A 25,585-nucleotide genomic window follows, 5' to 3' on the forward strand; every position below is an offset into this window, starting at 1 on the left:
ATACAACAGGAGTTGAAATACATTGTAAATAATTATCTACTCCTAGCTTTGTAAGAAAGTAACTTTCACATTCTTAGGAAAACTTCTTTCCAAAGTGATGATGGGATAACCAGTTCTATATTGTATAGAAAAAGCATAATGTCCTGTAAAAATAACAACATAAAGAAGGACTATCTATATCAGATATTCATCACTTATGTTCACTGATAGTCCTGCAGAGAGGTTCACCTATTTGTGTTGGAGTTTTTTTTCCTAGCTCCCTTTGAAAATACACTGACACTTTGACATTAAATTTATAAACACATATTTATATAATATCTGAGAGCCATCCAATGCTGCAGGAAAAGAGCAGGAACATATATATGGATCCCCCCATCACTTCCTCTTACCCCATGCTCTGCTTATAGAGGAGCTCAGCTTCCTCTTAAAATCTCTCTCAGTGAATCCTGGTATTTTTCAGGATGACTTCTCATTTATGCTCAGGAACAAGGCTGTTAATACTATATTGTTTCTACTTTCTCATTTAGACCTCTTGATCCTGCTTCTGCCAAGGCTGTGCTGCCTGGAAATGTCAACATTTCTGCTGCAGGTTTAGTAACTGAGGTTCCTGAAGAGCAGTCTTTTAGGCATGTGACCCTGTGAGATCTATGGAACCAACCTAGGTGCCTTATAAGAGACGAATAGCTAAAGAAAAGGTGGTATATATACACATCGGAATATTACTCAGCCATAAAAATGAATGATTTTATGACATTTTCGGGAAAATGTATGGATCTAAAGACTACTAACCTAAGTGAAATAAGCCAATTCCGCCGCCTCTGCAAGAAAAAAAAAAAAAAAGGTTGAATGTTCTCTCTGATAAGTAGATGCTAATACACAACAAGGGGGAAGGGGAAGAATAGAAGTCTAGTAGATCAGATGAAGGGGAATGAAGGGAAGCGAGAGGGGAAAGTAGGAAAGACAATGGAATGATTCTGACATAACTTTTATATGTTCATATATGAATATACTGCAGTGAATCTGTACAACATGTGCCATCACAAGACTGGAATCCTAATTAGAATAAGATGTATTCCATGTTTGTATAAGCAAGTCAAATTATACTGTACTGTCATATATAACTAAAAAGAACAAAGAGAGAGGCAGACACACAGAAGGAACCTTGTCATTTACGTCTTGAAGCATCCAGTGGTCTGCCAAGAATCTTACATAGTCTTGTATGAAGTCAGCTCCTTTCCTGGTCTCCAGCCCTCTGCTCTCCACAAATGTCACATGGAGTGGGTGGCAAGGAATTTCTTCCCTCTTTCATCTTTGTTATTTCTCAGACCTTCTCCAACAAACAAAAAACACATTCTTCCCCTCCCCTTAGACCAAACAATAAAACCACTATGCAAATTAACACAAACAAATGGATATCTGCAAGGATCACCTACACTCCATTAGAAACAAAGAGCTTTGGCCTCATGTGGAAGTCTGGTTACCTGGCAAGGCCTCCAATTGACTAGAGTCAGTTTGGTGTTTCCACTTGCAAAATCAGTCTGATAACCATTTACTGAAGATCCGTAGGGTGTGCTGTGGGAGACACTGAAATAAATATAGATTTTAAAAGTGTGATTATCTTAATGTCTTCTATTTAGAATAGTTTCTATGTCATTAGGCCCTTTTGTCATTTTTTTTTCAAATTAATTAAAAAGCAGCTCATGATTGTCCAGGTACAAATATTTGCTTGCTATATTTAAACACATAAATATTCCATGCTTGGCAATTAGCAGTGGACATTCCACTGCAAATGAAGTAGAGCTGATTGTGACATTATATGCAGATGAAGAGTGCTGAATTTAATCATGCATCTAGATTTCCAGACAGTCAAAATCATACCTCTCTACAAACCCAAAGATGAATATTTAAAGAATCTACCTAGGACTAATGGTAGCACAGGATGCTACTACTTGTAATCATTTACTTTAATCACCAATGCCAGGAAAGATATTTAGATAATGATTGGAAACATTAATATCTTGTAAATTTCAAACACAATTATTCCCATCTCTTCCTGAATCTTTCACTGTCAAGCATAGTCCAATATTTTCCTGTGTGTCCATTTTTCACTACATTGGAACCCACAAAAGCTTCAACAAAGACACCATCTCAATCTTTAAACATTTATTAAATTAACTCAGTAGTTATTATTATTTATTATAGCCAGAGGTACAATAATGTGGCCACCTGAAGAGACAGTTTTTCATTTATAAGATACTTTTCTGAAATTCTCTGTTTATTTGTCAAACTGGAAGTTTGGGTGAATAAAGCAGTCAAAAAGAATTTTCAAAAGTGTGCTTCAATTCTGTGAAAATTAAATGAGTTCATCTGGTTCATAACATATAAATCTATCTATCTATCTATCTATCATCTATCTATCTATATCTATCTATCTATCTATCTATATATATATTTCATTCTTCCATAAAATTTTGGCAGTAATACAGATATAAAAGCTCTAATTTACCATATCTTTGCTACCTCAATTAGAGGTTTTAAGTCTATCCCTTTAAGCTACCACTGCATGAGTCATATCAGAAAATATGAGAAATCAACAGCCTGAAATAGCTTGAATGGGGTTTAGCTAGTGGTGGGATGGAGCAGTATCTCACAAAATGAGAGTTTTATTAATTCTAAAAAAAAAAAAAAAAAAAAGAAAAGAAAAAGAAACCATCTTCAGGCTAGAAGTCTCTAATAGCTCTTGAGAAGGATAACTTACCGGATTTGGTTGGGGCTGTTTCCACCCTGAGAAAACCTGTCTTTGTGCAGGTCAGCAGCGAGTGACCTGCTCATGTCCTGCGCTTACTGTTGCTGACATTTCAGTCAGAATTTCGTATCTTCTAGTGGTTCCATATCCTCTTCACTCTTCTCTTCCCATTCAAATTGGAGCGGTGTTTCAAGGTCTAGCTCAAGATTTTCCTCTGAAACCCTTTCTGATCCTCCAAGTTTGATTTAATCTCTCCTTCCTCTTCTTAACAGCACTTCTAATCTGCACCCTCAATATGACCTTTAATTGTACTCGACTTTATATGGTTGACTGCATTTTCAAACCTATTTGTCTTATCTTCTCAGATAGATTAAAAAGTCTCTTAGGGCAGACACTGTTTATTCTGTGCTTATGGGACCCCAATGACTTCTACAGGGGGAACAATCCTATGTTGATGACCTGGAACAAAAGACTGAAATCCTTTTATTCCAGAAGCCCGGGCTTCTTCAGGACATGATAGGCATTCCTGAGGTCTATTTTAATTCTTGGCATCCTTAACATGGCCCCAGAGTCAAATAAACTAAGTTTGAACCCCAGGTTTGCAACTTATGTAATGTGACTTTGGGCAAGTTTCTTGATTTCTTTGAAGTTCAATTTGCTCATCTGGAAATAAAAGGTGCAATGAAATTGTTGTGAGCATAAAATTACTTAATGCCATGGTTTGGGGCATATCATCAGCACTAAATAATAAGTATTATTGCTACTTGTATTAAAGCAGGGTAGATTCTCAGTGGCACTGGCCAATGAGGACAGAGTCGTGGGACAAGTCAGCCAGTAGAATCACAGGGTCAGACACAATGGGTGAGTTCCCAGTTGATGAAGATCACTGTCAGGAGAGAGGCAAAGCCTAAAGGAGAGCCACACTCACAGGAGTCTCCGGCAGTGACAACAGTAGAAACTTAGCATCTGACACATCTGACAAGCCTTGGTTTTGGCTGGCCTTTTCAGTCTGGATGAGGACATTGGCTAATCTCTGGGATTTCTGAAAATGGGATGAGTGTTTCTGATAAAGGAGGTGAGAGAAGGAGTAGTAGCTAGGGATTTCAGCACCTCATCAAGCAGATCAGCATTTAATATTTTCTTTGTTTAACACAAATGCTTCTTTGTGTTAAATGCTTCTTTCTTTCAGCAACTGCTTAAAGTCCCTCTTCCTCTCCTCGTTTTGCAGAGTCTCTGCATTCCTGGTCACCATTTCCTCATTTCCAATCCAATACAAAAGGACTTCCTTTCCCTGGGTCCACCAAAATCACTCCCACCCTGGTCCTCAGTGACGTTCTCATTTCTTATCCCTGTGGACTCACCCTTACTTGATTTCTCAACAGCATTCAAATCAACTGACTGCTCTCGTATTTCTGAAAATTTCTCAGCTTTTGGCTGTTTTAGACCTACCACAATTTATTGATATCCCTTTTTCTTTTTGAGCTTCTCTCATTCAGGGTTTGGTTGATTGATTGATTGATTGATTGATTGTGGTTTTTGTTCATTTGTTTTCTTCTCCCAATTCCTCTTCCTTCTATCCTTTAAGGGTTAGCATTCTCTAAAATTCTTGGTTCCTCATTTCTTTTAGCTGTACGTACTCTCCCTCTTATCTGATGGAGTAGCACTCACAAGTTTAATAACCACTTTTATGTTGGTGACTTCTAAGTCTCAATGTTTTTCTTGAGTTCTGACCTATCAGTCCAACTAACTACCAGATTTCTCAAACATTATTAAAAACACTGACCTTCATTTCCCCCACATTTGTTCTTTCTCCCATGTTTCTTCTTTCAAGGAATGAGACCTGTTGGTGTTATCCAAGTAAAACAGGTGCACCTCTTCCTCGATGTCTCCTTTTCTATAGTCAACTAATCTCCTTTGGGTAGCTCTGTCTTGCTTTGTACTCCATCTGCAAACATATGGACAAGAACACTTATTTAACACTGCTCTCTTGTTTGGCTTTCCGTTCACTGGTTATAATGTTTTGCCACATCCCTTTATGTATGAATTTAGAAAATGTAACCCAAAAAAAAATTCCTCAGATTTTTTGCAAGTGCAGAATCAGAGATGTTAGGTTTTTTTCCCCATCTATGTTAGGCCAAATACTGATTGTTAATGATGCCGAGTATTATCCACAATAAGCTGGGCATGTTTTAATTCATAGAAACCAAAGTACAGGTTGAGTATAAACACAATATCAATGGAGCCTATAGCAGTCATATTTGAACTTCTACTAGTTGAAATAATGCTCAAAATAATTTTTTTTATATTAAAATCATAGTTGTGCATACTTTTGAACATCAAATAGTGTTATCAAGCTTATAATAAAAATAACCCTCCCTAATTTGGCCCATCCCAAATCTGATTATTCACTTTTAAGAGGGAACCACTTTCAACTTCTAGTGTTGCCTTCACATTTCTAAATACAATGCTTGTACTATTTTTTCTTGAGTTTAAACTTTTGATATTACCGACTTTTTATTTTGAAAGCTTTGGTTTCTTCTACTGTTCCTCCACTCCAAATTACTGTCCTTCCTATCCTAAAGTCATTTGTACCATGATTTCTATTTAAATTGATATTCTGGATTTTTATTATCCTAATTTTGACGATAGCTGATGCCTGTAGTATACTATATTACATTTTCTCGTTACTGCATTTTTTCCCTAAAGTTAAAATATTCTTATTTTCACATATGTATTTTACTTTTTGTTCTTCTTCTCCCCACTGTGGTACTGAGGATTGGTCCCAGGAGCACTCTACCTCTGAGCAACATTCCTGGCCCTTATTTTTTTAAAAAAAATTTATTGTGAGTCACGGTCTTGCTAAATTGCCTAAGCAGTCCTCAAACTTGCTATTTTCCTGCCTTAGCCTCTTAAGTGGCTGGGATTATTGTGTTTTCTGAAATTCCTTTTTTTCCTATGACTAGATTAGCTTTGCACTAACTCTGTGAACATCTTTCCAGCAGGATCGGGCTCATTTTTTAAGAGAATTCTTTCTGGCAACCTCTGTCCTTCTACTCCAGTCCTTGGTGGGTACTTGCCAAGCTGCTGGATAGCTGTTGCTCTGGACTCTTTCTTTCCCTGTTTCTGGGAATTCCCTTTCCTTCTCTCCTTGGTTTCTAGTTGGATTCCTGCATCTCTGAAGCACTGCCTCTTCAATTAAACCTCATCTGCTGCAGAACATTCTCCAATTCTTTCCTAAGAAAAAGGTCAAGTAAAATGATACTTGAAGAAACGTGAAAGTCTAGGTAGAATCACACTTGACTCACAGTTTTGCTGTATATTGAATTTTAAATTAAAAGATATTTCTCTAAAATTCCCAGGTACTTTCCTACTATCCTCTGTTTCCAGAGTTGCTACTAAGAAATCTAATGATTCTTGCTTTCCTAATTTTTGTGTATGATTTTTTTTCCTGAAGCTTTTAGAATCTCTTTGTCTTTGATATTCTGAAGTTTTACGATATTATACTATGGCTTGAGTCCCTTTCAATTATTTTTCTGGGCCCTACTTAGGCTGCTTAATTCTGGAAATTTACATCTATTTTTTTAAATTAATTAATTAATTTATTTTTTATTGGTTGTTCAAAACATTACAAAGCTCATGATATATCATCTTTCATACATTTGACTCAATTGGGTTATGAACTCCCATTTTTACCCCAAATACAAATTGCAGAATCACATTGGTTACACACTCACATTTTTACATAATGGCATATTAGTGACTGTTGTATTCTGCTGCCTTTCCTATCCCCTACTATCCCCCCTCACCTCCCCTCCCATCTTCCCTCTATACCACCTCTGCTGTCTTTCAATTCTCTCCTTTGTTTCCCTCTCCCTTTCCCCTCACAACCTCTTATATGTAATTTTGTGTAACATTGAAGGTCTCCTACCATTTCCATATGCTTTCCCTTCTCTCTCCCTTTCTCTCCCCCAACTTGTCTTTGTTTAATGTTAATCTTTTCCTCATGCTCTTCCTCCCTGTTCTGTTCTTAGTTACTCTCTTTATATCAAAGAAGATATTTGGCATTTGTTTTTTAAGGATTGGCTAGCTTCACTTAGCATAATCTACTCTAATGCCATCCATTTCCCTGCAAATTCTATGATTTTGTCATTTTTAGTGCTGCGTAATACTCCATTGCGTATAGATGCCACATTTTTTTTTTATCCATTCATCTATTGAAGGGCATGTAGGTTGGTTTCACAGTCTAGCTATTGTGAATTGTGCCACTATGGATCATTGATGTGGCAGTATCCCTATAGTACACTCTTTTAAGATCCTCAGGTAATAGTCCAAGAAGGGAGATAGCTGGGTCAAATGGTGGATTCATTCCCAGCTTTCCCAGGAATCTCCATACTGCTTTCCAAATTGGCCTCACCAATTTGCAGTCCCACCAGCAGTGTACAATTGTACCCTTTTCCCCACATCCTTGCCAACACTTATTGTTGTTTGACTTCATAATGTCTGCCAATCTTACTGGAGTGAGATGGTATCTTAGGGTGGTTTTGATTTTCATTTCTCTGATTGCTAGAGATGGTGAGCATTTTTTCATGTACTTGTTGATTGATTGTATGTCCTCCTCTGTGAAGTGTCTGTTCAGGTCCTTGGCCCATTTGTTGATTGGGTTATTTGTTATCTTATTTAATTTTTAATTGTTTATTTTTGTGAGTTCTTTGTATACTCTGGATATTAGGGCTCTATCTGAAGTGTGAGGGGTAAAGATTTGTTACCAGGGTGTAGGCTCTCTATTTACCTCTCTTATTGTTTCTCTTACTGAGAAAAAACTTTTTAGTTTAAGTAAGTCCCATTTGTTTATTCTTGTTATTAACTCTTGGGCTATGGGCGTCCTATTAAGGAATTTGGAGCCCGACCCCACAGTATGTAGATTGTAGCCAACTTTTTCTTCTATCAGACGCAGTGTCTCTGATTTGATATCTAGCTCCTTGATCCATTTTGAGTTAACTTTTGTGCATGGCAACAGAAAGGGATTCAGTTTCATTTTGTTGCATATGGATTTCTAGTTTTCCCAACACCATTTGTTGAAGATGCTATCCTTCCTCCATTGCATGCTTTTAGCTACTTTATCAAATATAAGATAGTTGTAGCTTTGTGGATTGGTTTCTGTGTCCTCTATTCTGTACCATTGGTCCACCTGCCTGTTTTGGTATCAGTACCATGCTGTTTTTATTACTATTGCTTTGTAGTACAGTTTGAACTCTGGTATCGCTATACCGCCTGATTCACACTTCCTGCTTAGAATTGCTTTTGCTATTCTGGGTCTTTTATTTTTCCATATGAATTTCATGATTGCTTTATCTATTTCTACAAGAAATGCCTTTGGGATTTTGATTGGCATTGCATTAAACCTATAGAGAGCTTTTGGTTATATCACCATTTTGATGATGTTAGTTCTGCCTATCCATGAACAGGGTACATTTTTCCATCTTCTGAGGTCTTCTTCCATCTCTCTCTTTAGGGTTCTGTAGTTTTCATTGTATAAATCTTTCACCTCTTTTGTTAGGTTGATTCCCAAGTATCTTGTTTTCTTTGAGGATATTGTGAATAGAGTGGTTTTCCACATTTTCATTTCAGAAGTTTTGTCACTGATATACAGAAATGCCTTTGATTTATTCATGTTGATTTTATATCCTGCCACTTTGCTGAATTCATTTATTAACTCTAGCAGTTTCTTTGTAGACCCTTTTGGGTCTGTTAAATATATTATCATGTCATCTGCAAATAGTGATAATTTAAGTTCTTCTTTTCCTATTTTTATGCATTTAATTTCTTTTGTCTGTCTAATTGCTCTGGCTAGTATTTCAAGGACTAAATTGAATAGAAGTGGTGATAGAGGGCATCTCTGTCTTGTTCCAGATTTTAGAGGGAATGCCTTCAGTTTTTCTCCATTTAGGATGATGCTAGCGTTAGGCTCAGCATATATAGCTTTTACAATGTTGAGGTAAGTTCCTGTTATCCCTAGTTTTTCTAGTGTTTTGAACATAAAGGGATGCTGTACTTTGTCAAATGCTTTTTCTGCATCTATCGAGATGATCATATGATTCTTGTCTTTAAGTCTATTGATGTGGTGAATAGCATTTATTGGTTTCCGTATATTGAACCAGCCTTGCATCCCAGGGATGAATCCTACTTGATCATGGTGCACATTTTTTTTAATATACTTTTGTATTCGATTCGCCAGGATTTTATTGAGAATTTTTGCATCTAAGTTCATTAGAGATATTGGTCTGTAGTTTTCTTTCTTTGAAGTGTCTTTGTCTGGTTTCGGGATCAGGGTGATGTTGGCCTCATAGAATGAAGAGCTCCTTCTTTTTCTATTTCTTGAAATAGCTTGAAAAGTATTGGTATTAATTCTTCTTTGAAGGTTTTGTAAAACTCCGCTGTATACCCATCTGGTCCTGGGCTTTTCTTGGTTGGTAGTCTTTTGATTGCTTCTTCTATTTCATCCATTTAAATTGGTCTGTTTAAATTGTGTGTATCCTCCTGACTCAGTCTGGGCAGATCGTATGACTTAAGAAATTTATCAATATCTTCACTATCTTCTATTTTATTGGAATATAGGGTTTCAAAATACTTTCCGAATGCGGGGGTGGGACTGGACTGTCTCTGGCTGGTTTCAGCTTCCGGTCGCAGGCAGGTGGGCGGTCTCCAGCCGCCCAGTCTTGCGGGCAGCCAGCGGGTGATTGGTCGCTGGCAGGCATGCAGTCTCCAATTGCAGGGGCAGCGGGTGGGCTGTCGCCCGAGGGCGGGTGATCTCTAGCTGCCCCTTTGGTTGCTGGCGGGTGGGCGGCCTCTAGCCGCCCAGTGGAGCGCACAGCGGGTGGGCTGTCGCCCCTGGGCTGGTGATCTCTAGCCGCCCAGTCATGCGGTGGGTGGCTGGCAGGGGGGCGGACTCCAGCCGCCCAGTCACGTGGGCAGTGGGTGGACTGTTGCCGCGCGGGCATGCGGTCTCCAGCCGCCTAGTCACACGACGGCCTGGCCTCTAGTCCCCTGGTTTCTCCTGCTAGACCAGATTTCCCCTGAGTGATGCCTCTCGGCAGTTCAAACTGTACTCTGGGCCTGCCCTTTGCTGGGTGTGGAGGGTGGCTATTGGGATCCCCAGCACTCTATTGCTTTGATTTTTTCCTCTTGCCCCTCCCCAGTGCTGGCTAGAGAGGTTTTGTTTTCACCGCTGATGGGAGGAGGAGTTGAAGGTCGGGTGTCTCTAGTTTTCCCCTGTCTTTATGCAGGCTCGCTGGGATAATCCCTCCCCTGGAGAGCCTAGGAGAGATTTTATGCGAATTCCCAGCTGTATGGGAGGTGAGCTGAGTAACACACACCTGTTTTATTGTTGCAATCTGTCGGAGACTGGCGGTGGTTACTTCAGCTCTCCAAGATGGTGGCCGCTGGTTTCCTTGGTGGAGTTTCCGTTGTGGGGGATAGAACTGTCCCGCTTCCTTCCCCGACTGAAATCCCGACCTCAGCCCGGGGGTCAGTGAGGGCTCAGCTGGCAGGATTCCACAGAATCCGCAGCACCGTTTCTCCCTGCTTGCTGGTTGCTTCTCAGCGGAGCCCTGCCATCTGTAGCCGCGGGGCTGGACGGGCCGGGCCGCACGGATCAGTCAGCAATTTACATCTTTTATTATGAAAATATTCTTATGTTATTCCTTTCATAATTTTTTCTCCTTTGTTTGGTCCTAAAATCTATTTCCTGGGTGATTTCCTCCATTTTATCTTTTAACCAATTAAAGATTTATACTTGCTATTATATTTTTAATTTCAAAGAGTTTTTATTTATTCATTCAACGACATTTATTGAATAATCATGTTATTATTCAGTAATAACAGGGACTATAGTAGGTAATAATGAGGCACGAGATTCTGCCTTTGGAGATCTTATCTTTTTTTGGTCCTGAGGATTGAACCCAGGGGTGTTCAATCATTGAGCCACATCCACAGCCCTTTTAAAAATTTAGTTTATGTAGGGTCTAAGTTGCTTAGGTCTTTCTAAGTTGTTGAGGCTAGCTTTGAACTTGGCAATCCTCCTGCCTCAGCCTCCTAAGCCTCTGGGATTGCATGTGTAAGTCACCACACCGGGCTGTCTCTTCCTTCTAAGAAATGAAGATGACTGTGGATTGTGAGTACCAAGAGGTGGGGGGATATTATTGCATTTTAAAAGGGAGAGTCAGAAAAGTTTCAATGACAATGTTGGATGGTGCTTGATAACTCATAATATTTACAAATTTATAAATGAGTTGTGAAAAAATGAATTGGAAGTACTGTGTGTGTGTTTGTGTGTTTGTGTGTGTGTGTGTGTGTGTGTGTGTGTGAGTGTGTTTGGGGAAGGATGGGTTATTTTGAGAACTATCAGGGTTTACCATGGATTAAGTGGGCATTTAACTATTTCTTTGAGACCTTTCTTAGACTAGCTAATTTGTCCAAAAGGAACTTCCTTCTCCTGTCTGAAATACATTCTAGACTGCCAGCATTCTGGGGTCAAGTCACTGTGTCGACTATAAATCAGTTACCTGGGTTCTGTTAGGGACTCTACTCACATTTGCATTTGTACCCACTACACCTGAACCTAGAGCCTCTTCAGTTCTGTCTTACCTGAGATTGAGTGTCTTGATTTTTTTTTTCAGCCTATGGAAATAGCCACTATGTGGCTTTGGAAGAAGATGCAGATGTGTAGCTGATTTGTGTATTTATTTTGACTTAGCTAGTCCTCTTATTATCAGGTCCAACCACACCTATTTGGAGAGTTATAACCTGGTAGTTCCAGGTTCTGATCCATGGCTTTACCTCCCTTTGACAGCAGTGACTCCTCCTAAGGCTGATAGTAGGATTTCTGCTTTCTGGTCTCTGCTAAATTAATGCTATTCATACATCCACACTTCATTTTACAAAATTATATCAATATCTTTAATTGACTAATATCTTTTATTTTCACGATTTTATACCTTTTTTTTGCTTTATGTTAGTGGAATTTAGGGAGGAAGAGGAGACAAATCTGCCCTATTAATAGAGCAATCTCCTCTGTTTAACTAGAACTCTTAGTCAACCATTTAATCCAAATTACTTGTAAATCTTCTTGAATATGTTAAATAAAATTTCCTTTTAGGGAATGAGAATATCTTTCATTCTCAAATAATTTTGTGGTTAAGAAAGTAGATGTCATGGTTTGAATCTTGAGTGTTCCCCAAGGCTCATGTGTTAGAGGATTGATTACTAGCTCAGAATTCTTGGGAGATGGTAGAAACTTTAAGAGGTGGGTCACTGGGGATATGGTGGGTCAAAAGGGATTGTGGGGCTCTCTCTCTCTGTGCTTCCTGGCTACAAAGTGATTTTGTTTGTTTCATCACATACTCCCATCACGATGTGCTGCTTCACCTGAAGCCAAAACCAATAGGGCCAACTGATCATGAACAGGAATCTCCAAAACTGTGAACCCCAATCCTTTTCTCTTTAGAAGTTGATTAACTTGATAGGAAAAGATATACATAGACTAAAGGTGAAAGGTTGGGAAAAATCATATCACTCATATGGACTGCGGAAACAAGCAGGAGTGTCCATACTCATATCAAATAAAATAGATTTCAAGCCAATGTTAATCAAAAGGGATAAAGAGGGACACTACATACTGCTCAAGGGAACCATACACCAACAAGACATAACAATCATAAATATATATGCCCCAAATAATGGTGCAGCTGTGTTCATCAAGCAAACTCTTCTCAAATTCAAGAGTCTAATAGACCACCATACAATAATCATGGGAGACTTCAACACACCTCTCTCACCACTGGACAGATCTTCCAAACAAAAGTTGAATAAGGAAACTATAGAACTCAATAACACAATTAACAACCTAGACTTAATTGACATATATAGAATATACCACCCAACATCAAGCAGTTGACTTTTTTCTCAGCAGCACATGGATCCTTCTCAAAAATAGATCATATATTATGTCACAGGGCAACTCTTAGACAATATAAATAAGTAGAGATAATACCATGCATCTTATCCGATCATAATGGAATGAAACTGAAAATCAACGATAAAAGAAGGAAGGAAAAATCATGCATCACTTGGAGAATGAACAATAGGTTACTGAATGATCAATGGATTTTAGAAGACATCAAGGAGGAAATTAAAAAATTCTTAGAGTTAAATGAAAACACAGACACAACATATCGGAATCTATGGGACACATTGAAAGCAGTTCTAAGAGGAAAATTCATTGCTTGGAGTTCATTCCTTAAAAAAAGAAAAAACCAACAAATAAATGATCTCATACTTCATCTCAAAATCCTAGAAAAAGAAGAGCAAAACAACAGCAAAAGAAGTAGAAGGCAAGAAATAATTAAAATCCGAGCTGAAATTAATGAAATCGAAACAAAAGAAACAATTGAAAAAATTGACAAAACTAAAAGTTGGTTCTTTGAAAAAATAAATAAAATTGACAGACCCTTAGCCATGCTAGCGAAGAGAAGAAGAGAGAGAACTCAAATTACTAGCATACGGGATGAAAAAGGTAATATCACAACAGACACTTCAGAAATACAGAAGATAATCAGAAATTATTTTGAATCCTTATACTCCAATAAAATAGAAGATAGTGAAGGCATCGATAAATTTCTTAAGTCATATAATCTGCCCATATTGAGTCAGGAGGATATAGACAACCTAAACAGACCAATATCAATTGAGGAAATAGAAGAAACCATCAAAAGATTACCATCTAAGAAAAGCCCAGGACCGGATGGGTATACAGCAGAGTTTTACAAAACCCTTAAAGAGGAACTAATACCAATACTTTTCAAGCTATTTCAGGAAATAGAAAAAGAGGGAGAACTTCCAAATTCATTCTACGAGGCCAACATCACCCTGATTCCGAAACCAGACAAAGACACTTCAATGAAAGAAAACTACAGACCAATATCTCTAATGAACCTAGATGCAAAAATCCTCAATAAAATTCTGGCGAATCGGATACAAAAACATATCAAAAAAATTGTGCACCATGATCAAGTAGGATTCATTCCTGGTATGCAAGGCTGGTTCAATATACGGAAATCAATAAATGTTATTCACCACATCAATAGACTTAAAAATAAGAACCATATGATCATCTCGATAGATGCGGAAAAAGCATTCGACAAAGTACAGCATCCCTTTATGTTCAAAACTCTCGAAAAACTAGGGATAACAGGAACATACCTCAACATTGTAAAAGCAATCTATGCTAAGCCTCAGGCTAGCATCATTCTGAATGGAGAAAAATTGACGGCATTCCATCTAAAATGTGGAACAAGACAGGGATGCCCTCTCTCACCACTCCTGTACAACATAGTTCTCGAAACACTGGCCAGAGCAATTAGACAGATGAAAGAAATTAAAGGCATAAAAATAGGAAAAGAAGAACTTAAATTATCACTATTTGCGGATGATATGATTTTATACCTAGAAGACCCAAAAGGGTCTACAAAGAAACTATTAGAGCTAATAAATGAATTCAGCAAAGTGGCAGGATATAAAATCAACACGCATAAATCAAAGGCATTCCTGTATATCAGTGACAAATCCTCTGAAATGGAAATGAGGACAACCACTCCGTTCACAATATCCTCAAAAATAATAAAATACTTGGGAATCAACCTAACAAAAGTGGTGAAGACTTATACAATGAAAACTACAGAATCCTAAAGAGAGAAATTGAAGAAGACCTTAGAAGATGGAAAAATATACCCTGTTCATGGAAAGGCAGAACTAACATCATCAAAATGGCGATATTACCAAAAGTTCTCTATAGGTTTAATGCAATGCCAATCAAAATCCCAATGGCATTTCTTGTAGAAATAGAGAAAGCAATCATGAAATTCATATGAAAGAATAAAAGACCCAGAATAGCAAAAACAATACTAAGCAGGAAGTGTGAATCAGGTGGTATAGCGATACCAGATTTCAAACTATACTACAGAGCAATAGTAACAAAAACAGCATGGTACTGGTACCAAAACAGGCAGGTGGACCAATGGTACAGAATAGAGGACACAGAAACCAACCCACAAAACTACAACTTTCTTATATTTGATAAAGGGGCTAAAAGCATGCAATGGAGGAAGGATAACATCTTCAACAAATGGTGTTGGGAAAACTAGAAATCCATATGCAACAAAATGAAACTGAATCCCTTTCTCTTGCCATGAACAAAAGTTAACTCAAAATGGATCAAGGAGCTTGATATCAAATCAGAGACACGGCATCTGATAGAAGGAAAAAGTTGGCTACGACCTACATACTCTGGTGTCGGGCTCCAAATTCCTCAGTAGGACACCCATAGCACAAGAGTTAACATCTAGAATCAACAAATGGGACTTACTCAAACTAAAAAGTTTTTTCTCAGCAAAAGAAACAATAAGAGAGGTAAATAGGGAGCCTACATCCTGGGAACAAATCTTTACTCCTCACACTTCAGATAGAGCCCTAATATCCAGAGTATATAAAGAACTCAAAAAATTAGACAATAAGATAACAAATAACCCAATCAACAAATGGGCCAAGGACCTGAACAGACACTTCTCAGAGGAGGACATACAATCAATCAACAAGTACATGGAATAATGCTCACCATCTCTAGCAGTCAGAGAAATGCAAATCAAAACCACACTAAGATCCCATCTCACTCCAGTAAGATTGGCAGCCATTATGAAGTCAAACAACAATAAGTGCTGGCGAGGATGCGGGGAAAAGGGTCCACTTGTACATTGTTGGTGGGACTGCAAATTGGTGCAGCCAATTTGGAAAGCAGTATGGAGATTTCTTGGAAAGCTGGGAATGGAACCACCATTTGACCCAGCTATTCCCCTCCTTGGTCTATTCCCTAAAGACCTAAAAAGAGCATGCTACAGGGACACTGCTACATCGATGTTCATAGCAGCACAATTCACAATAGCAAGACTGTGGAACCAACCTAGATGCCCTTCAATAGACGAATGGATTAAAAAAATGTGGCATTTATACACAATGGACTATTACTCTGCATTAAAAAAAGAGAAAATCATAGAATTTGGAGGGAAATGGATGGCATTAGAGCAGATTATGCTAAGTGAAGCTAGCCAAGCCCTAAAAAACAAATGCCAAATGTCTGCTTTGATATAAGGAGAGTAACTAAGAACAGACTAGGGAAGAAGAGCACGAGAAGAAGACCAACATTTAACAAGGATGAGAGGTGGGAGGGAAAGGGAGAGAGAAGGGAAATTGCATGGAAATGGAAGGAGACCCTCAGGGTTATACAAAATTACATACAAGAGGAAGTGAGGGGAAAGGGAAAAATAATACAAGGGGGAGGAATGAATTACAGTAATGGGGGTAGAGAGAGAAGAGGGGAGGGGAGGGGGGATAGTAGAGGATAGGAAAAGCAGCAGAATACAACAGACATGAGTATATCAATATGTAAATCAATGGAAGTATAACTGATGTGATTCTGCAAGCTGTATATGGGGTAAAATGGGAGTTCATAACCCACTTGAATCAAAATGTGAAATATGATATATCAAGAACTATGTAATGTTTTGAACAACCAACAATAAAAAAAAATTCAAAAAAAAACCTAAAAGAACAGTCAAAAAAAAAGAAGTTGATTAACTGAGGTATTTGTTATAGTTATGAAAAGCTAACCAATGAAGTTGACTTATTTTCTTAGTAATTCATAAGCCGTTTGGTTTGATATGAAAGCAATATATCAATGCTTTAATAGGGTAATCATATTTGAATTGATTCATGAGCTTTTGTTTCAATATTCTGAGTAATTTGGTTGACTCTTATTAGAAAGTCTTTTGAATTTTAATATGAAATGAATTTTAAGACTGATGCCTAGGTAGCTTAATATTAAAACATAATCAAAACAAACAGTCTGTGTTACTCAGATTTTGGTCACTATGACCAAATACCTGAGTAAAACAACTTAAGGAATGAAAGATTAACTAGGGGCTCACGGTTGCAGGTTCCAGTCCATAGTCACTTGCTCCGTTGATTCTGAGCTTGGGCCTATGGTGAGGCAGAGCATCATGGCAGGGAGTGTGATCTAGAACAGAGCTGTTCAGCATAAGGTGAGAAAGAGGAAGAAGGAGGAGGAGGAGAAAGAAAAGGAGAAAGAGGGGAAGAAAGGGAAGGAAGGGAAGAAGAGGAGGAGGAGAAAGAGGAGGAGGAGAAGGAGAAAGAGGGGAAGAAAGGGAAGGAAGGGAAGAGGAGGAGGAGGAGGATGAGGAGGAGAAGGAGAAGGAAAAGGAGGAGGAGGAGAAGGAAAGGAGAAAGAGGGGAAGAAAGGGAAGGAAGGGAAGAAGAGGATGAGGAGGAGGAGGAGGAGGAGAAGGAAAAGGAGAAAGAGGGGAAGAAAGGGAAGGAAGGGAAGAGGAGGAGGAGGAGGAGGAGGAGGAGGAAGAGGAGGAGGAGGAGAAGGAAAAGGGGGAGGAGGAAAAGGAGAAAGGGGAAGAAAGGAAAGGAAGGGAAGAAGAGGAGGAGGAGGAAGAGATGGAGGAGGAGGAGGAGGAGAAGGAGAAGGAGAAGAAAGAGAAGAAGAAGGAGAAGGAGAAGGAGAAGGAAAAGAAGAAGAAGAAGACGGGAAGAAAGAAGAAGGAGGAGGAGACAGATACGGTCCTCAAGGGCCTACTCCCTCAACTAGGCCCACTTCCTATAGTTTCCAACACTTCCAAATAGTCCATTCAGCTACAAATCCATCAATGAACAATGGGCTAATTCTATTGATGAGGTTAGAGCCCACTATTACTTTTCAGAAGCCCCACTTCTGAACATTGCTGCTCTGGGGACCATGCATATAACATGTGAGATTTTGGGGGACATCCCAGATCCAAATCATAATACAATCTCAGCAAATTTAAAATCTTATAAGTATCTACTCTGAGTCTAGCAATAAACTTTACACTATAGACCATAAAATATGACAGATCATTTTATATGACATCAGTTACCCTGGAATTTAATTCCCAGTATACCACTGGATGTATGGCCTTGAACAACACCAACATGTTTTATTTCAAGTTCTTGAACTTTTAAATGGGGCTTAAACTACCTGGACAAACACTAACATTGAATGATACTTTAATTATTGTATATTAAATATATAGAAATAAAAAGGATATAGATGTCAATGGAGGTGTGATAAATGTTTTGGTCCTTGTTTATAAGCACATTTAAAACTGCAAAGACATAATATCAAAGAGAAATAACTCAGTGTCTATAATATGAAGACCATCATTACTCCCCCCTCATCTTTTAGCCATGCCCTATGTACAAGCCATTGCCAATGATTTCCTATTCCTTAAACCCTAGCACTTCACATGTGCTCAGTAAATATGGAATCAAACAGAATAGAAGAGACCAAGATGATATGACTGCCTTACCCTGTTCATAGCTGAGGTTAGTCTTGAAACACTGTTCTCCTGGTGTGTTTTTGCCTTCTATGCTCCCAGTAACATTGCTTAGATTTCTAAGAAAACATTGTTTTCTGGTTCCAGATGACACTTTTTTGGTGGTTAGGTTATGGAGATCAGTGAGAAGGGAAAATTTTTACTAGCAATATTATCTGTTGATGGGCGCTTATTCACTGCTGCTTTCTAGGAATGTCATGAACAGAAGCAAGAGAGGCAGGGAAGGAAAGGTCTACCTAAATTAAAGTCTAAGCAGAAGAGTAAGGAAATAACACTGAGGAGAGTCAGAGAATAATGCAAGAAGGTGGACTGGGAAATGGGGACTCCTGACCTGGAAAAGACAAGTTACTGCAGAAGGAGATCTGGCTTCAGATTACAAATTTATTTGAATAGGCTTCATGTTTCTGATTTGTTAACTCAGGAATACTTGGCTTTTCACTGTTACTATGGATGCATAAGAAGAAATATAAACATACTGGTACAGAACAGGAAAAAACTCATTTAAATGGCAGGAAGGTGAGAAAAATTACATTTGTTTTGCTATGCTTGCTAGAAGCCCCAATTTTTCATGATACTTCTCAATGTACAGAATATTTATTAAAGAAAAACTTTGATGATGATATTACAGTGTCATATCGACATTTGAAATAAAAAGATCAATAGGTAGTATAAAAATGGTCATGGCGCTGTAAATTTCATGACATTTTAAGTCACATTGATGAGATACTTGATAAGAATATGATTTGCTTTTATTTTGGAATCATCATTGGAGTAAAGCTAGAAAACAAAGAAAATAATTTGCATAATGAAACCATTGAGAGTAAATTGCCGTCATTCATCAGAGGTATCTGTACCATTTTGACTTACATTTTAAATTCATTCAAGTTTATTTCTCTCCTCACCCAGCTAAACAATCCTCCTGATTTATTCTTGCCATTTAGTGTCATGTAAAATAAAGTGTTTCAGTAGGAGAAGAAACAATTTGTCAAGCAGAGACGATATTAAGTGAAACATTCTCTTTGATATGGTTTTAATTTGTTTGAATCCCATTTTGCTCTTGTAATTTTCCCACTTGCCAGTAACGATAAGGGACCATTTCATTCTTATTCTTTGGGCTCACGGAGGCCACATGCTCATGTTGTTAAGGGGAGTCCACCTGTCTCTGGCAGGAGGAGTGGAAGTCAGCTTAGAAAGGGAGACTCAGCAACGAGATCTCACCACCCACACGTCAGTTAACAAGCCCTTCTAAGCACGTGATTATTTATCTAACATTGTTCAAGGGGCTGCTGGGAGCAGAAAGAGAAGCATGAGACAGGATTCTTGTTTGGACTGATTAAACCTGGTCCTTCTTCAGGTTATTATGAATACTTAATGTGCATTCAGAATACTTCTATTTTTTCATTTCTCCTATGGCAGGGATTTTTATTATAGGCCCACCGCTCCATGAGAACAATAGAAGTAATCTGTAAAAAATTCAATTTTTACCCATAGTTATTTTTTAAAATTAATTTCTTGTGGATGTACATGATAGAGATTCACTGTGAAACATTTATATATGTACATAAGAAAGTTAAACATTAGGGGCTGGAGTTGTGGCTCAGTGGTAGAGCGCTTGCCCTGCATGTGTGAGGCACTGGGTTAGACCCTCAGAACCACATAAAAATAAATAAATAAAATAAAGGTATTGTATCCATCTACAGTAAAAAAAATTAAAAAAAGAAAATTAAACATTAATTGAAATGTAGCAATTTCTTCAATTACACATGTAGATACTAATCACAGTAATGATTAGTATCTACATGAATGTGGTCATGACTTTGTCACCAATAGAAATCACAGATATTTTCATATTACATTACCATTGTTTCAGAATCTCTTCTCACCCCCTCATTGGTCCTAGGGATTGAACCCCAGGTCTTATGCATATTAGGCAAGTGCTCTACCACAGAGTCATATCCCCAGCAGATATCTTGAAACACCATTTATGCTTTATTACATAGTAATTATTAGACTCACATCTAGAGTGTTTTATGTAATGAAGGAATACAGAATAACACATACCACTAAATCAAACTGTTTTTGGTGTTTAAGAATTAGTCCATAGACTTCCCCAATTGACTAAGGCGGTCAGCAACGAAAAGGTAGAGAACCTCTGTCTATGGTTACCAGATTTGTTCATTTCTTTACTCATTTATACTTCCAACAGAAAAGTAAGAGAAAAATAGAAAGAAGTTAAAATTGGGAGTTTAATTATAAATGTTTGGTGGGGTGTTACCGTTGAAGTGGTTAACAGAATTGAGACTTCTAATTTATCACTTTAACATTTCCCTTTATATATTCATTATATTTGATGTTTTGACAAATCTGTCAGTTGTTGCTTGCTAACCTTTTATCTGATCTGACTTCTTATGACCTTAGAATGCTACTTTACACCTCAGGTCTCACTTTTCCTCATTTGTTGGGTATAGTTAATAATGCCTAGTTTGTTGTTGGTATGTGAGATTATGATCCTGGCTCATTGTAAGATCTTAAGAAATACCGAATGTATTTAATGTAATGATTAATGCCTAACAATTGTAGGCAGTTTGAAAACTCTAAAGCATTATATGAATAATGCCAGGAATTACTATTATGGATGCTATGCCATAACGTCGTGCTGCGTGGTTGCCAAGTTTTTGAAAGAAAACTCTTTTGTCTATCAACTAACAAGTGCTATGTCATCCTTAGCATAAAACCTAACTAGTGTCAGGAGAGGGTACCCAATGGCAATTTGTAATGGAAAACTGGTGTCTGGACATGCTATAGCTCTCAATTTTGCAGGGTACACTGCTGTCACTTTCCTCTTAAACACAGCTCTTTCATGGTTAATGGCATATTGCATTTCCAGAGTTAGATGGATCGTGGAGTGATAGTTAGCATCATTTGCTGTATCTGTAGGTGTGCTCCCATGTTCATCGTTTCTTCTCAGCACTTAAAGGAATTGCTGTCATTTTCCCTGGCTGAGCTAAGAATAAGCTTCACTGGTAGAATTAAGAAACATACTAGTCCATCCATCGTTTTTGTTCTTACAGACGTTGTATTTTCAATGTGACCTACAAACCAAATTTTTCAATAAGTAACAAATGTAAACTTTTCTAGCACCTAATATTGCACACTGTGGCCACAATACATTGAAGTTGAGTGTGAATTTCAAAAAGATGGTTGTAATGCAACACCTTCCCTGTCACTTAAATCAACATTGCAGCCAATATATTTTAACTCTAGGTTGAGGGTGATCAACCAGCATCTCCCATGTGCAAAGTATTTTATACTGGTTTTCATTATTACTGCTCACCAGAGTCCTTTGCTGCTTCTGCTGCTGCTATTCCTGTTTTGAGCTATTCTGAGTCCTGAGCACTACATGCAATCTCTTCTACCTTCTCTTTCTTGTGCAAAACAATGCAGTCCCGGGGGAGTAGATTTTAAAGAACAAAAAGGCTTGGATGCAGACAGTAAACATTTCTTAGTAAAAATTCCCAGTAAAAATTCCAAGAAATTCCATAGTCAGCACCCTTCCTAGCACTTGTCGTTATGTGCTTCTCTAACTTCATGTCAGTGTCCTGAGCTCAGCCAAACAACAGAGTAGGTGGAAGAGGTTGTGTTTTGATATGCCAGTAATCCTCCCAACCCCACCCGGCTGAATCAAAAACCTGAACTTTTTTTGACATAATTACTGCAGCCTTTGTACTCAATGAACTCTTCTTTAAGCCAGAAAGAAAGAAATGGAGAAAGGAAGAAAGAAAACAATTCTGGAGTAGTTAATTGACCTAATGAGATGAGGAGAGGCAAATACTTTTATCTGAAAGCTAACTAGAGTCAGGCATTAAGAATAGGCAACTTTGGCAGTTAGAGAGGTTCATAGAAAGAGTAGTAAAAATGTATTTTAGTTTAAAGAAATTGGGTTTTAACCTTGGTGATTCACTGCAATTTATTAGTTGTATCTGCAAATAAAACCCCCAAACTATCTTTGAGATTCACTGAATAATAAGGCATAAACAAACTTCCAGCAGGTAAAACGCCACAGGAACACCTGGGACACATTAACATAGAAACCCCACTTTCTCACTTTTCCCGCTCTACCATGAAGTCTCTTGTTTCACATGACTGGGAATCTGGAATCATGCCAATCTGCATTTCCTTTTCACATGGTTCACTTAAAGTACATGATTGGATGCGAATGAGGAGAGAAGATAACTTTAATTGTAAAGAGCTGCAAGATTTCAAAGATTTCCATTGCAACTTTGGTACAGGTGAGCAATCCATCTGTCATTTCATGGCCTCTGAGCTGTCTGCCGGCACATGAGTAAAGATCTTCCTTTAGAGAGGAACCATTTTTTGACATTAACTGTGTTCTGATGGAGAGCACAGCATATGAGTTATGAGTTTGGCCTTCGAGCTGTGAAAGATGACTCAGAAAATATAGCCTTGGAGAACTAGCTGAGGAAACACCTCGGGCAGCACCAAGCTCTGAACAGACTCGGCTCATTTCTATTTTTGGCTCTTCCTCAGATGTCCAGAGTGGCACAAGCCAGCCACCGATTCCATTTCTAATTTTTCTCATTTTGCTGTGCTGACATCTCTTGTCTTCTTCATGAAAAAGTATGCAGCCATGTAGATGAGAGCACAGATAGGCAAGGAAAAGGGGTAGTTTGAGACAGACTTCTCTGATAGTGACTAGAAAGAGACAAATTAATGTAATGGAGTCAGACAGCAGTGGAGAAAGGGTTTTAGTGAAAGGAAAGAATATGGTGAAACTTGAAATTATAGTAGTAAGCATTTTATAAATCTAGAAGGAGACTTACATGGGTTGGGTGTAACTCAGTGGTAGAGTGATTGCCTAATATGCACAAGACCTTGGGCTTAACCATTAACTCTGTGAACAAACCAAGATGGAAGGTCCATATGATACAACGATGGCTATAAAGGAAAGGGAAAGGGAAGAAAACATAAAGCATCGGAGAATAAGTTTTTAATACTTGTATCTTAACACTCAATATTCATTTTGCTCCCTTATCATTTTCTTAGTCTCATAGAGATAAGAAAAAAATGGTACATATCTAAAAAGGATTTTTAAAGGTCAAAAAGGAAGAAAAAATGGAGAGGGCATGTAAGAGAGGAGCTGAGGACTTGAGTGTTTTGTTTTTCTTGCCATAAAAAAATGCTATGTTACATTTGTGGGATGTCTATAAACAAATATATGTTATAGATATAACACATTTGTGGGTGTATATATGCATATGTATGTATTTGACTGTTATTTCTAAAGTCAAAAATCAATGAAGAATCATTCAGGAATGTAAATAAACGTGTTCTTGTTCTTAGTCTAGGATCATAGTAGTTTCTCTCTTTGTAAAAGGAATGAGAAAGATAAAGGTCATGTGATTTGTGGATTTGCTTGAAGTCAATCCACTCATTAGAAACAACAACATGACGAAAATCAGAGTCTTGATTTCTGGTTCAGAGCAGGAGTTGACTTGATGTGACACCTCCAGTGGTTTCACGGCTTGGGTTCTCTGGGATAATATGGAGGTTAGACAACAGGAAGCTTCTTAGGAAATTCTGGAAACAGCACCTACAAAGTGGATAAGCAGGAAAGATAAATGGGCACGAGGGATAATTGAGCTATGATGCAGTTTAATGAAGGTCACAGGTGACCCAGAGGGATTTCTGAAGCTGAGAAGGCTCTTGGGGACTATCTTGAGTTGGGGCAAAGTGGCCAGGCAAGAGGAGCCATGACCCTGAGCAAGGATGACCTTCAGTCACGGAACTTCACAAAGAGGGCTGACTGCTGAGGGCACCACTTCAAAAAGCTGGAAGAATGAAATCTTCTTCAAGCCCTAGCTCCACTTTTCCCTCTACCATCAAACATAGGGAAGTGGATCAAATTGGTGGCGAACATTTCTTCCTGCCTCCCATTGCATGTAAGAATTCCTACTTTCTCTCAATGATCAGTGCTGATTACCACTGCAGTTGGGGACTCCTTTTATTTTAAGTTGGCCTTGGTAAGTAGAGCAATGCGATTGAGCCCCTGTATAGCTTCCGATCTGGACATTATAGCTATTTCATTTGTGTGTCCATTGTGTTATCATTGGGGATGTTGATTACAGACATTGGCTGAGGTCAATGTCAAGTTGGTTGTTTAGCTCCTCTTCCATAGCAGTACTCTCTAGTAGGTACGAACTTCTGATTTTTCTGTTTCTGTTTCTAGGGATTAAACCCAAGGCCTTACAAATGCTAGGCCAAGTGCTCTATCACTGAGTTACCTCCCCAGTCCCAGGCGCTAACTTTGGAAAGAGAACTTTACACTTTGTCCTCATTCCTCTGGATTCATCCAAATCCCTCCACCCAAAACCTTCTTTTCCTATCCTTCCATTTTTTACTGTTCTTACCCCTTGACCTCACAGTCATGGGTTCATGTTTTCTGATATTTCTTTTTTGGCATGGTTGTAACCATTGTAACCTTCAGACATTTTTTTTCCATACAAAGATCATGATCAATGTATTACCTTAAGTTCTTCCTATTGAAAAGATTTCTCCTTGTCATTGTTGTTAAGTGCCACCTCTAAGTCAGGCTGTAATCTAGCATTCATCAGATTCCAGCTTGTACTTACATACTAAGACAACCCCATCTGTAAACCAAACTTGGCTTCCCCACCCCATTCTAATAAATTGACTATAAGACGTCTACCTCTAATAGGTATTAGCTGATGATAATGTGCTATAACATCAATAGGAGGTGGCTTCAGAATCTATGATACCTGCTCATATAGCTTTCTTAGTCTCCTAATTCTTTTAATGCTTGATCTTTGATATACCATGACTCTGATTTGATAGTATCCAACTCATAATGAGCAGTATAGACGTTAAGGGTATTTGGTATTCAGGATTAATCATTGCATTTCTAGGACTCAGCAGTGTATCAGGACCTGTTTTCTAAGAGATGTATAAATATCTGCTATACATGGCCTAATTCCAGAACCCTAGGCATCTGAATTGTGATTCTCCTCTTGGACTTGCAGTAAACACCACATGGTATCTTTTCCCACCACAGATACTCTAATGTTTTGCCATATGGTAGATTATATTACTCAAGTGCAAGGGCCACTTGTACCACAATCTGAATTGCTATACATTCTTTTTCTTCTTTGGTATTTCTTAAAGCTGGCAGCATTTCTTACCACCTGGCATATGATTTGGTGCTATTTTCCTGGCAATGGAATATGCTGTATCCAGAATGTGGAAATACCTACCAGGAAAAATTATTCTTCTTTCATGGTAGAAAAAAACATTTTATAATAATATGCACTTTCTTTGA

At 38.2% G+C, this 25,585-nt stretch overlaps 1 protein-coding gene and 1 long non-coding RNA gene across 2 annotated transcripts in view; both read right to left on the bottom strand.

Moving 5' to 3' along the window:
- Nucleotides 1-825: 825 nt before the first annotated feature.
- LOC144370437 (uncharacterized) lies at nucleotides 826-4,858 on the bottom strand. The gene is made up of 2 exons (XR_013430404.1): nucleotides 4,530-4,858; nucleotides 826-1,584 (listed from the first exon to the last, which is right to left on the bottom strand). It is a non-coding gene; the product is annotated as an uncharacterized LOC144370437 (long non-coding RNA).
- Nucleotides 4,859-22,448: 17,590 nt separating this feature from the next.
- Nucleotides 22,449-25,585, bottom strand: part of LOC144370439 (uncharacterized) — an 80,083-nt gene continuing 76,946 nt past the window's right edge. Inside the window, exon 8 of the mRNA XM_078031183.1 lies at nucleotides 22,449-23,842. Within this exon, the coding sequence (XP_077887309.1) occupies nucleotides 23,801-23,842 (42 nt within the window). The 3' untranslated portion in view covers nucleotides 22,449-23,800. The remainder of the gene's footprint in view (nucleotides 23,843-25,585) is intronic.

The sequence above is a fragment of the Ictidomys tridecemlineatus genome, chromosome 14 (genome assembly GCF_052094955.1).
Source record: "Ictidomys tridecemlineatus isolate mIctTri1 chromosome 14, mIctTri1.hap1, whole genome shotgun sequence".
NCBI lineage: Eukaryota > Metazoa > Chordata > Mammalia > Rodentia > Sciuridae > Ictidomys > Ictidomys tridecemlineatus.